This window comes from Geotrypetes seraphini, chromosome 4, assembly GCF_902459505.1.
Source record: "Geotrypetes seraphini chromosome 4, aGeoSer1.1, whole genome shotgun sequence".
Lineage (NCBI taxonomy): Eukaryota > Metazoa > Chordata > Amphibia > Gymnophiona > Dermophiidae > Geotrypetes > Geotrypetes seraphini.
Genome location: NC_047087.1, coordinates 144,354,619 through 144,368,882, shown reverse-complemented (window position 1 = coordinate 144,368,882; position 14,264 = coordinate 144,354,619). Strand labels below are relative to the sequence as shown.

Below are 14,264 nucleotides of genomic sequence, written 5' to 3'. Positions count from 1 at the left end.
GTCCTGGACACTGTTCAACTAAGAGCATTTCTGCCTCAACCACGTCTACATGCTCTCATTCACCTTGCCATCACGTATCTTCTCTCACCTCAATTTCAGCGAGACAAATGATGGTTCTGCTCGGTCACATGGCTTCTACAGTTCATGTGACTCCTTTTGCCAGACTTCACCTTTGCATTCCTCAGTGGGCCCTGGCATCTCAGTAGGAGCAAGCTTGCAACCCGCTCTCTCAACATATTACAGTGACTCCTTCGTTGAGACAGTCTCTCCACTGGTGGATGCTCTGTTGCAATCTTTCCAGAGGTTTGCTTTTCCACACACCCCCTCATCAGAAGATTCTCACAACAGATTCTTCAACTTACGCTTGGGGCGCTCATCTCAATAGTCTCCATACTCAAGGCCATTGGTCCCGTATGGATCATCTGTCACATCAATCTGTTGGAACTCAGAGCGATTTTCAATGCTCTCAAAGCTTTTCAACATCTTCACGACCAGGTAGTTCTCATTCGAACACACAACTAAGTCACGATGTACTATGTCAACAAACAGGGATGCACAGGCTCTCTCTCCTTATGTCGGGAAGCTCTGAAGCTTTGGACTTGGGCAGTGCCTCACAACATCTTCCTCAAAGCTGTCTACATTCAGTGTCAGCAGAACTGTCTGGCGGACAAATTGAGTTGTCTTCTCCAACCTCACGAATGGACACTCAATTCCTCCACTCTGCATCAAGTTTTTGCTCAATATGGGACTCCTCAGATAGACCTCTTTGCGTCCCCCCAAAACCACAAGTTGCCTCGCTTTTGCTCCAGGATATACTCTTCTCTGCGCCTCAAGACCGATGCTTTCCTTCTGGATTGGACGAATCAGTTTCTCTACACCTTCCCTCCATTTCCTCTGATTCTCAGGACTCTTGTCAAACTCAAGAGGGACAGGCACCATGATTCTGATAGCTCCTCGGTTGCCCAGACAATCTTGGTATTCCCTTCTACTTCAGCTCAGCACCAGGGAGCCTCTACTTCTACCAGTATTTCCCTCTCTGCTTACACAGTCGAGGGTCTATCCTTCATCCCAATCTGAAGTCTCTTCACTTAACAGCATGGCTCTTCTTCACCTGACTGCCTCTCTACAATTTTCTCAATCTGTACAGGACATTTTAGAGGCTTCCAGGAAACCCTCCACTAGGCAGTGTTACAACCAGAAATGGACTAGATTTTCTACTTGGTGTACCACTCGTCATTTGCAACCAATGTCTACATCCCTGTCTACAGTCTTGGATTATCTACTGCACTTATCTCATTCTGGCCTCAAATCTACATCTATTAGTCCATCTCAGTGCCATTGCTACTTTCCATCAACCTACTGAAGGGAAACCCCTCTCTACTCATCTTGGTTTCCAGGTTTATGAAAGGACTTCAATATCCATCCACCGCTCAAACCGCTGCTAATGGTTTGGGATTTCAACATCGTCCTAGCTCAATTGATGAAGCCTCCTTTTGAACCAATTGATAAGACTCATCTGAAGTATTTCACTTGGAAAGTGGTGTTTCTCATCGTCCTCACATCTACTCAAAGAGTCAGTGAGTTACAAGCTTTAGTTGCAGATCCACCCTTCAGTTTTCCATCATGACAAGGTGGTCCTCTGTACTCATCCAAAATTCTTACCTAAAGTTGTTTCAGAATTTCATATTAATCAGTCTATTCTTCCAGTGTTTTTCCCCAAGCCTCATTCTCATCCTGGGGAAATAGCACTTCATACTCTGGACTGTAAACGTGCTTTGGTTTTCTACTTGCAATGCACTAAACCTCGCAGAACTGCTCCTTAACTTTTCCTCTCCTTTGATCCGAATAAGTTGGGGCGTCCTGTCTCAAAGTGAACCATATCCAACTAGATGGCTGCTTGCATCTCTTTCTGCTATGCTCAGGCTGGTTTTCCTTTGCAGGGTCGAGTCACGGGCCACAGAGTTCGAGCAATGGCAGCATCTGTAGCTTTCCTCTGATCAAATCGTATTGAGGAAATCTGCAAGGCTGCCACTTGGTATCCAGACAATAATGAGGTGAATGTATGAACCGAGGACCTTCTCCAGAAGGGACGACCATTTTGGCCAGTCAGTTTTACAACATTTGTTTTCCTAAATTGCCAACACTCCCACCATCCCATTCTGGTTAGTTTGGAGGTCACCCACCTTTTGAGAATATGCTGGCTGTCCTGGGATAAAGTACAGTTACTTACAGTAACAGTTGTTATCCAGGGACAGCAGGCAGATATTCTCACAACCCACCCACCTCCCCTGGTTGGCTTCTTAGCTAGCTATCTGAACTGAGGACCCGCTGAGGAGAAGTGCGCCCTAACTCGGGCGGGAAGGCACTCGCACATGCGTGATGCAGCACTCATAAGCTCTTAAAAGATCTTCAAGCAAGTCTGCTTGTGAGGCTGTCCGCTGCGGGGCTCCATGGATGACATCACCCACCTGTTGAATATCTGCCTGCTGTCCCTGGATAACAACTGTTACGGTAAGTAACTGTACTTTATCCAGAAAATTGAGGGTGGTTCAGAATACAGCTGTCCGCCTTATTTTGGGCCTAAAAAAATGGGAACATGTTACCCCCTTTTTATCAAAAGCTCCACTGGCGGCCATTGGAATCCAGAGTTTTGTTTAAGTTCTCATGCATTTGCTACAAAACAATATTTGACAGCTACTGAGTTATCTTATCGCTCATTTTACATTGAGTTACACTAACGAGCTCTCGAAGAATACACTTGTTTGCATATCCCTCAATAAAATTATGTCGTTACAAAAGGTTCCTTGAAAGAACCTTTTCTTTTCAGGCAGCCAAACTGAATTTATGGCTTGCCAGTACTGTTAGAAGCCTCCTCTTATCTTGATTTTTGAAAACAGATAAAAACTCAATTATTCAACAGATTGGGTTCTTAATGTATTTTATTATTTTAACATTTTTTTATTCCATTTTAAAATTGCTTGTATCTTTTTTTTTTTTTTTTATATTGTATTTATTTCTCCCTATATTGTATGCATATAATTTGCTGAATCTCAAATGATTTGCATTGTTTGTATTATGCTTAATTGTTGTGAACCACCTAGAACTTTTGGGTATGGCGGTATATAAAAATAAATTATTAATTTTTTCAGTTGGACAACAGGAGCTTACGTCCTTTTCTTCCCTCTGATTGACTGGTTTTTTTTTTTTTAATATTTAAATTTTTATAAGAGAAATTTTCCAGAAAATACAACATAGAACATACATCAGTCAACTGAGACATCAGTAAATCAGACATCAACTATGAAGATTTCTCAATATACAAAAATGCACATTTTCCTTAAGTTTTCGCCCCAGCTAAGTAGAAATATAGCAAACCAGGGATCTCTCCCTAACAGTGATCTGCAGCTCCTCATTCATACCACTCACTCATTCTTCAACTCCACCCATCCACCCCCTACCATCACATAACAAAGTTCCAAATATACTGATCTTTAAACTTATAAAAAGCAGTATGAAAAAGCAATGTAAATAAAACCAGCACACCATTTAAAAGCAAATAGTGGTCCGAGTTCTGCCCATGTTGAGCTCGAAATAACCAACCCTTCTAATCAGGGAGGAGCTCTCATAATTATAATCATGGAAATAACTAAGAGATAGCTAAAGGGAACTCCTCAGTAACCAACAGTGAGATAAAACCAACAGGAAAAGTCAATGGCAGGAAAAGTAGAACAGTTCAGGTGCCTGATGTTGAGGGCTGAGGGATTTCTGTTGATGTACTGTTATCCCTTAGTGTAGAATTATCAGGATCCCCTGCAGGACTCTGATCACGACAGTCCCTAGGCATCCGGCATCCCAGGTCTTTCAGAGACAGCCAGGCATCAGCCAAGGAATCCACCCGGCGATGTTTCCCATTTACAGTGAGTAACAAACCAAACGGGAAAAGCCAGCGGTACCGGTATCCCTCGGCCCGCATTGAGTTGAGTCACTTCTTTAAAAGCACGTCTCTTTTGAAGGGTCGCAGATGCCAGATCTTGGTACACCCCTACCGCTACTCCTTGTCAGATAAAATTAGGGTGACGTCTGGCCGCCTGAAGGATCCGCTCCTTGATCGGAAAGTCCCCGAAGCAGGCTATGATATCTCTGTTGCCCGTGCCCCGAACGGGGCCTAGACTCCGATGAGCACGTTGTATCACAATTACACTCATGTCCTCCCGATCCTCTTCCTGGAGCAGGGTGGTGCAAAAATCCTTTATCACTGTCCGGGCCTCTTTGTAATGCTCCGTATCCGGAAAGCCTTTGAAATGTAAATTAAGGCACCGAGAACAATTTTCTAAGTCCTCTACTTGATTCCTCAAGGCCTCTAGCTGGGACACAGCCTCATGCAACTCGGTGGATTGTATCTGCACGGTGGTCTCCACGTGCGTCAAACGGCCCTCATTCGCCGACACCCGGGTGCCCAGTTCGCTCACCTCAGATCATATTTCAGCCAGGGCCACCCGTACATCCGCTCGTAGACCCACCATTTCCTCCTTCAATTCGCGGAACCACTTCTCCAAGTTCCCTTCCAAATGCTGGGCTCCTGGATCTGTGTCTGCTACCAATGAGCTGACATGCTTAGGCCCAGGTTGCTGCGCCATCTTGGCCGGAGCCGTCGGGGACTCAGAAGCTTGTGATCTCGTTTTTACGTTCACCGCCCCCGGAAACTGGAATTTCGCTAACTTTTTCCTGCTTGCCATGCAATCGCACTGATGCTGCACCCCCGACCCCGTTCTCTCAGCGCTGTAGAAAGATTTTATTGAATTGGCAATATCGAGCCCCTCTGGAGCTCGAAAATTAAGCAGCCATGCTTTGTGATGACGTCACTTCCTCCCCCTGATTGACTGTTTTGTACTCTCTCGATCTCAGGAAATTTATATTTTTCCTCCTGAACTCTGCATATTGAACATTCTTTTGTGAGAAATATTTACCTTTGCCTTTTGACTCTGTTTTGCCTTCCCTTTTCAGGGTATCAACAACCTTATTGTCTTCACTGAAGAGATGGTTGGACCACTCTTATTTTTACGGGCTCTTAACAATTTTCTTTTCAAAGAGATTTTGCATTTTCTCTGGCAATTTTCTATCCTTCTTGGATTACACTGATTGCTTATCTTCTATTTTTTATCTAGATAGCTTTTCACGGGAAGTTCTGGTGGTTTGATGGTTAGACACTTATTTCCATCTTTCACGGCCCAGGGGTTCAGATCAATAGTATGGTCGGATTTCCCTGTATATATTCCTCTTTTCCCTACCAGTTTGGTATCCTCTTTCAGAACATTAACCCAAGTTACCTGGTTTGGTGGCAGCAACCTAGAGGTCACTGGTCTTTTCAGTTTTCTCTGATCAACTGGCTTATTCAGTATTTTATGTCTCGGAGTGTGTTCTCGGTGACACAACAGACTTTCGATATTCTTTTCTTCGCACTTGAAATTAGTTTTTTCAAAAATTTCAACTTCATCCGTCTCGGAAGCTCTATTTCATCAGAGCTCTGTCACTGTTTTTAACTCTGTGTTCCTTACTCAACAATATCGGAACACACTACTTCCATTTGGCCATTTTCTTGCCCTATTTTTTCTACTCGCAGCATAGAGCACGTAGCCTTCACAGTCCACATGACTCCCTTTATATGGTTTCATCCAAGGATACCTTAATGGGCCCTGCCCTCACAATGTTAGCAGGTGATATGCATTCTCTCGCAGCATATCCCAGACAAAAGCCTTGAGAGATTTGGAATTAGACACTTCCTCAACACTTTTCTTAGGTTGTTTACATTCAAAGGGAGTAATTTTTTCTGATGAACTTGCTCAGAAGCACTTTTTCAACTTTATGAATGGACTTTGATTTAAGCAACTCTCCATCTATCTTCTCTATATGGGAGACTCCGCAAGTAGATTTCCTGGCGTCTCTCTTCAATGATCAGCTACTCTGGTTTTACTCCATGCTATATATGCCTCATTTCCTAGAAGTGGACGTTGTTCTCCGAAACTGGATGAACAAATTTCAGATGTGTTCAGTCTTCCTCTTCTTTTCAGACACTTGTCCAGCTCAAGCGGGAGATTACCACCATGATTCAGGTAGTTCCTCGGTGGCTCAGAAGACCTTGATTTTTCCTTCTTTTTCAACTTAATGTTAATACCTCTGCCAAATTTTCCATCTATTCTTAGGCAGAGTCAAGGTTTGGTCTACATTCCAATCTTCAGTTTTAGCTCCTGACAGTTTGGTATTTCTCGGGCTGAATTCAGCTGTTCCGCATTTCTCTCATCCTAGTACATTGATATTAAGAATATAAGAATTGCCGCTGCTGGGTCAGACCAGTGGTCCATCGTGCCCAGCAATCTGCTCCCGCGGCGGCCCTTAGGTCAAAGACCAGTGCCCTAACCGAGTCTACCCTCACCTGTATACGTTCTAGTTTAGCAGGAACTTGTCTAACTTTGTCTTGAATCCCTGGAGGGTGTTTTCCCCTATAACAGCCTCCGGAAGAGCGTTTCCGTTTTCTACCATTCTCTGGGTGAAGAAGAATCTATCCCCTTTTAACTTTAGAGAGTGCCCTCTCGTTCTCTCTACCTTGGAGAAGGTGAACAACCTGTCCATCTACTAAGTCTATTCCCTTCATTATCTTGAATGTTTCGATCATGTCCCCTTTGTCTCCTCTTTTCAAGGGAGAAGAGGCTGTTTCTCTAATCTCTCACTGTATGTCAACTCCTCCAGCCCCTTAACCATTTTGGTCGCTCTTCTCTGGACCCTTTTGAGTAGTACTTCAAGTACGGCGACCAGTGCTGGGTGCATTAATCCAGGTTCATGGCCCGATAACAGCGGTATGATAACCTTCTCCAATCTGTTTCGGATCCCCTTATTAATCATTCCTAGCATTCTGTTCGCCCTTTTCGCTGCCACCACAAATTGCGCAGATGGCTTCATCAACTTGTCGACCAGTACTCCCAAGTCTCTTTCCTGGGGGGGTCTCTCCAAGTACTGCACCAGACATCCTGTACTTGTGTATAAGATTTTTGTTACCGATGAACATCACTTTACACTTATCCACATTAAACCTCATTTGCCATGTCGCGGCCCATTTCTCAAACGTGTTTGTCACGTTGCAGGTCTTCGCAGTCCTTCTGCGTCTTCACTACTCTGAATAACTTTGTATCGTCTGCAAATTTAATCACTTCGCTCGTCATACCAATTTCCAGGTCGTTTATAAATATGTCAAAGAGCACCGAACCCTGCGGCACTCCACTCGTGATGCTTTTCCAGTCTGACTATTGTCCATTTACCCCCACTCTGTTTCCTATCCTATTAACAGCTTCCAGAACCTGAGCCATTTTGCAATGTTCCGAGCAACAATGGACACCTTTTCTGCTAGGTATCTTATTCCTCATTAGGGTTTGAAGTCATCTCTGTTTTTCTCCGATTCTGACTTCTCTCCTTCATTTGTTAGTAGTATTACTACTAAGACAGATTCCAACAGAATTGAGTTTTAGACCAGAATCTGTCTTTCATTGGCTAGTGCAGTGATTCCCAACCCTGTCCTGGAGGAACACCAGGCCAGTCGGGTTTCCAGGCTAGCCCTAATGAATATGCATGAGAGAGATTTGCATATGATGGAAGTGATAGGCATGCAAATTTGCTTCATGCATATTCATTAGGGCTAGCCTGAAAACCCAATTGGCCTGGTGTTCCTCCAGGACAGGGTTGGGAACCACTGGGCTAGTGGATGGTAAATCTCATTTCCACTCATCCTTTATTCCTAGATTTATGAAAGGTTTTTTCAATGTATAACCACCTCTCAGTGGTATGGGATCTCAATATGGTTCCTGTCCACAGAAGTTACATTTGAATCAAAGCCTTCCGTTTTCCTCCTTGAAAAGTTCTTTCTCATCTATCTTGCACTTCTGCCAGACGAGTGAATGGACTTGAACCATAAGTAGTGGATTCCCTTTTTACAGCGTTCCTTCCACAATAACATTGTGCTTCGCACTCTTGCAAAGTACTTATCAATAGTTGTCACTAAATCCAAACTTCTCATAGATTATCTCTGATTTTTATTCCAATCAATCGTTTGTGCTACCAGTATTTTTTCAAGTCTTATTCTCATCTAGGAGAATCGACTCTTCATACTATAGACTGCAAACAGGGGATTAATATCCAACAAGTTGGCTGCATGTATCTGTTTTGTTATTTTCAGCCTGGGCTGCAAATAGAGTCAAGTCATAGCTCTTCAAAGATTTGAGTTGGCAGCTTCAGTATTTTTTTCTGTCGATTGACAGAATAGATGAAGCTGCTGTTTTCTCCTCGGTTCATATCTTTCACCTTTCATTATTGTCTGGAACTTTTCTCCAGATGGGATGGGCCCTTTGACCTCTCAGTATTTCAGATTTGATTTTCTACAAGGCCAACACTCCCACCATCACATTCTGATTAGCTTATTAGAATATGCTGCCTGCTTGTCCTGGGATAAAGCACAGTAATGTACTATAACAGGTGTTATCCAGGGACAGCAGGCAGATATTCTCACAACCCACCCAACTCCTTTGGTTGGCTTCTTAGCTGGCTATCTAAACTGAGGTGAAGCGCACCCTGCATCAGACGGGAAGGCATTCGTTCATGAACGGTGCGGTCAGTCGCAAACTTTCTTAAAGTTCTTCAAGCAGAAATTCTTTTGCAGCTGTCCGCATCGGGGATGGATGACATCACCCACATGTGATATCTGCCTGCTGTCCTTGGATAACATCTGTTAGGTAAGTAACTGTGCTTTATGGATTTTTACAGTAAAAATTGTCTTTTTGGTGGCAGGAGTTTCAGAGCAGCAAGCTTTGTCCTGTAGAGAGCTGTTTCTCCAGTTCTCAGAGGCTGGAGTCTTGATGTGGATGGTTGCTTACTTCCTTTTTGCGAAAAATATTTTCAGCAAAATATTTTCAGCCTTGCACGTAATCAAGAGGTCCAGTTGCATGCGTTCAGTCAGACAGGTTCCAGAAAAGAAGCTAAGATTTTGCAATTACTAGATGTCTGAGTTCATCTCAGATACTTCGAAATGACAATTTTAACTGTCCAATCATTTGTTTGTCTTAACGAATCTCATCCAGCATGAAAGGCCAGCTTCCATTTCAAGATGGATTCATACAGCGATATCTTCAGCATACATCAGGAGTAGAAACCAATCCCTGATGTTAAAAAGCGCACACTGCTAAGAATGGCAGCTTCTTGGGCGGAGTCCTGGGCTGTGCAGCCTGAGGATTTGTAGGGCGGTGACATGGGCCACTCTCCATACTTTCACAAAGTATTTTACATGGTTGTAGTGGTCCACCTGGACACAGCTTTTGAGTCCTCAGTGCTGGCAAAAGCTTAATCTGTCCCACCCTAGACTCTAGGGACTGCTTGGGTACATACCAGTAGTTCAGGATCTCTGCCTCCGTTTCATTGAAAAGAAAGATTAGGTTCTTACCTCGATAACCTTATTTCCTATAAATGGGAGCAGATCCTGAAGCCTGCCCATCAGATGTTACTGTCACCTGCTTCCTATTTTTGAAGAGTACTGTGATGGACAGCACTATCTGCCTCAGACAGTATTTAACTGCTGTTTGAATTCCCCTTTTAAGCAGGGTCACGGAATGCTGAGAATTCTGAAGTCTGAGCCTATCCAGAGTTGGTATGAAACTCCTTAACTGTTAGTGTAGGTTGTACTCAAGTGGCTAATGTGCCACCTAGTTTTGCTTTTAAATGTTTCATGTGGTCTGTGTATGTTACAGAGCAGAACAGTTAACTAATATGTAGGGAGTACCCCATGCCCCTCCTTTGTATGGTGTTTACCTCCATTGCTTTGGGATAAACTGAGGGGCTGTAGCATAGCCCTCTGGGATGTGGAACTGTATAGAATTGGCAGCTTCTGCTAGAAAACTCGTGGTCAGGATCTCTACTCTTGTCTATAGGAAATGATTATCGAGGTAAGAGTCTAATCTTTCTTGCTGTGCACACATGCTCACATTTAGATTTGCTCATTTATGATAAACCCCTTAAACTTTAGATGCTGTTGAATCTGTAGAAACTCCTTGTGAACTTATTCTGCATTTTATGCTTAGATTTCAGAAGCCAAGCAGCTACTCACAGATAATTCAGGAAGCATTCAAGAGTCTGTAAATCATCCAAGTGATGTGCGGCAAAGAGTGCTACTACAGAATCTTCAGGGAACTCATTCTAGGTAAATAGGTCTTGTATCACTTGTTGATTGTGCCTATAAAAAGTATTTAGAAGTTAGGAAAGTTATTGCTTTTGTATAATTTACTCTTTTTGCTCTCATCTTCCACCATACCTTAAGCTTTTTACTCCCCATACTATGATTTAAGTCCTCTTCCCCTCTTTTTTTCCCCCATATGCTCTAGTATAGGAACTAAAGTAAGATGTCTTGCACCAAATTTGGGCATCTGAGTGCTATTTAGATGCAAATTCTTATTCAGGTGATCTTGGTCTAACTTAATAGCATTACTTTTTTTTTTTTACTTTTAAGGTGAATGTTGCAGTACTTTCAGTCCCTGACTTAGTGTAATGTATTAGTAGTTGAGAAGGGCGGATGAGCCAACATTTAGTCGGCTTATGGTAACCTATAATCAGGTTGGCAAGCCAAATTTTAAGTTCAGGATTGGTGGAATTTAAAATTGTATTTTACACTAAATTCTCCATAGAAAGCAGGTATCATATTTTCACATCTGGGTGGTGTCATCCACAAAACCCAGCATGGACAGTAAGTGTTTACTGTCACTTTAAAGACCACCTGTACCATATGTGCATGCTGGTGCCTTCCCACCTGACAGCTCACAGGACCTGCAGTTCTTAGCTTTCTGCAGAGCTGAGAAGCTATGTTGTAGCTTAAGTGCATCAAACTTGGTACTCTTTTGTGCTTTCCTGTTTCTTCAGTTTTTGTCATGGGGGGGGGGGGGAGGCGGTTCAGTTCTTTTCATACGAATATAATCAAAAATTCATTTTTTTTTCCTACTTCAGGATTTTTTGGGCCTTCGGGTGCTTTCCAGTCCGTCCCCATGCAAGGAGCATCATTTTTTCCATATTGCATCTACTTGACCTTCCCAGTCCATTAAGCTCCTAGAAGACACTCCACCATGAGATCTCAATCCTCTAGCTCAGTGAAATAGAACAAATTTTTCCTCAGGAGAGGAGCTGAGGGTTCTACTCCAAGCCAGGGATCACCGCCCAATTCTGGATCTCTGTGCTCTCAACAAATATTTATTGAAGTTTTGCATGATCTCTCTAGGAACTCATAGAAACATAGAAGATGACGGCAGATAAGGGCCATAGCCCATCAGGTCTGCCCACTCTGCTGACCCACCCCCAAGTCTACTATCCTAGGGATCCCACTCCTGGTGACAGGTTCCCTTAGCTTAATCCTCTAAGGCAGGGGTGTCCAATGTCGGTCCTCGAGGGCCGCAATCCAGTCGGGTTTTCAGGATTTCCCCAATGAATATGCATGAGATCTATTAGCATACAATGAAAGCAGTGCATGCAAATAGACCTCATGTATATTCATTGGGGAAATCCTGAAAACCCAACTGGACTGCGGCCCTCGAGGACCGACATTGGACACCCCTGCTCTAAGGGATCCCACATGGGCATCCCATTTGCTCTTAAATTCTTGCACGCTGTTTGCCTCAATCATCTGCACTGGGAGCTCGTTCCAAGAATCAACCACTCTCAGTGAAGAAATATTTCCTGGTGTCGCCATGAAATTTCCCGCCCCTGAGTTTGAGCGGATGTCCTCTTGTGGCTGTGGGTCCTTTGAGAAAGAGAATCTCTTCTTCCATCTTGATACGGCCAGTAATATACTTAAACGTCTCGATCATGTCTCCTCTCTCCCTACGTTCCTTGAGTGAGTACAGCTGCAAATTTTTCAGCCTTTCCTCGTACGATAGATCCTTGAACCCCGAGACCATCCTGTTGGCCATCCGTTGCACCGACTCTACTCTCAGCACATCTTTTCGGTAGTGTGGCCTCCAGAATTGCACACAGTATTCCAAATGAGGTCTCACCATGGTTCTGTATAATGGCATTATGACTTCAGGCTTCCGGCTGACGAAACTCCTGCGGATGCAACCTAACAACTGTCTTGCCTTAGATGAAGCCTTCTCCACATGATCAGCAGTTTTCATGTCTGCGCTGATGATCACTCCCAAATCTTGTTCTGTTGAAGTTCTAGCTAAGGTCTCACCATTCAAGGTGTAAGTTCTGCATGGATTTCTGCTGCCGAGGTGCATGATCTTGCATTTCTTAGCATTGAAGCCCAGCTGCCAGGTCGAGGACCAAAGCTCCAACAAATGTAGGTCCTGTGTCATACTATCGGGTGAATTGCCTATAGTATATTGCATAGTTTGGCGTCATCAGCGAATAACGTTATCTTATCTTGAAGCCCCTGAGTTAGGTCCCCTATGAATATGTTGAAAAGGAGCGGGCCCAAGACTGAGCCCTGCGGCACTCCACTGGTCACCTCCAATGTTTTAGAGAGGGTACCATTAACTACCACCCTCTGAAGTCTGCCACTCAGCCAGTCATTGACCCATGTAGTTCGTGTTTCTCCCAGCCCCATTGATTTCATCTTGCTCAACAGCCTGCGATGCGGGACACTATCGAAAGCTTTGCTGAAGTCTAGGTATACGACGTCCACGGATTCTCCCAAGTCTAGCTGTTTTGTTACCCAGTCAAAGAAGCTGATGAGATTGGATTGGCAGGACCTACCCTTGGTGAACCTGTGTTGACTGGGATACCATAGATTCTCCTCATCCAAGATTGCGTCTAATTTGATTAGTGTTTCCATGAGTTTGCATACTATTGATGTGAGACTCACCGGTCTGTAGTTTGCAGCCTCTGCCCTACAACCCTTTTTGTGCAGTGGAACAACGTTAGCTGTTTTCCAGTCTATGGGGACTCTCCCCGAACTTAGGGAGAGATTGAAGAGTCATGATAGCGGTTCTGCCAGGACATCACGCAGCTCACTGAGCACCCTGGGGTGTAGATTGTCCGGTCCCATGGCTTTGTTCACCTTGAGTCTTGCCAGTTCGTAGTAGACGTCGCCAGGTGTGAACTCGAAATTCTGAAACGGGTCTTCCACACTAAGCCTTGCCTGCAACTGCGGACCGTGCCCCGGTGCCTCGCAGGTGAAGACCGAGCAGAAGTATTCATTCAGTAGTTCTGCTTTATCGGAATTTGATTCTGTGCAGTTCCCATCTGGTTTTCTAAGGCGTACTATCCTGTCTGTATTCTTTTTTCTATCACTAATATACCTGAAGAAGGATTTGTCCCCTTTCTTCATGTTCTTTGCCAGAGTCTCTTCCACTCTAAGTTTGGCCTCCCTGACTGCTGTTTTGACCGCTGCAGACCTCGCCCTATGTTCTAGTTTAACTTCCCCAGTCTCCGTTCGTTTGTAGGAAATAAATGCTTTTTTTCTTCTCCTTGACGAGGTGCGAGATTTCTGTGGAGTACCATTGGGGTTTGTTGTTTCTCCAATCCTGCTGCCACTCCTTGTGTTTTCTCTCCACTGCAGCCCGCCCTCAGTGAAAACTTCCTGTTTCCACTTGGGTGCCTGAATGGAGGGAAGAGTAGCGACAGGGTAATGAATTGCATTTGCTATCGCCGCTTTTGCTTGGCTGGGAAGGAGAGAGCCAGCCAACCAATTGAAAATTACCTTGCTGCCACCGATCTGCACACAGAAGTCCGCTCAGCTTTTCTTCTGCCACCGGAGTCCTTGCTTCTGATGTAACTTCCGGTTTAGCAAAACTGCAAGTTATATTAGATGGAAGGTCTCTGGTGGCAGGGGAAAGCCCGAACAGGTCTCTAGCAAGGGGGCCGACATGGCTAATTTCATGATATCTGTCACTTGGCACCAAAGTTTTAATGTGCTGAGGAGGGTTTGTAGCCATAAGAACATAAGAATAGCCTTACTGGGTCAGACCAATGGTCCATTAAGCCCAGTAGCCCATTCTCACAGTGGCCAATCCAGGTCACTAGTACCTGGCAAAAACCCAAAGAGTAGCAATATTCCATGCTACCGATCCAGGGCAAGCAGTGACTTCCCCCATGTCTTTCTCAATACTAGACTATAGACTTTTACTCCAGGAAATTGTCCAAACATTTTTTTAAAACCAGCTATGCTATCCACTCATACCACAATGCGTTCCAGAGCTTAACTATTCTCTCGGTGAAAAAAAATTTCCTCCTATTGGTTTTAAAAT

The 14,264-nt window shown here is 44.1% G+C and overlaps 1 protein-coding gene across 2 annotated transcripts in view; it reads left to right on the top strand.

Moving 5' to 3' along the window:
* Window positions 1-14,264, top strand: part of HERPUD1 (homocysteine inducible ER protein with ubiquitin like domain 1) — a 140,190-nt gene that overhangs the window by 75,118 nt on the left and 50,808 nt on the right. For both annotated transcript variants that reach the window (XM_033943137.1, XM_033943136.1), the window contains one exon: window positions 10,113-10,231. In XM_033943137.1, coding sequence (XP_033799028.1) covers window positions 10,113-10,231 — 119 coding nt within the window. The remainder of the gene's footprint in view (window positions 1-10,112; window positions 10,232-14,264) is intronic.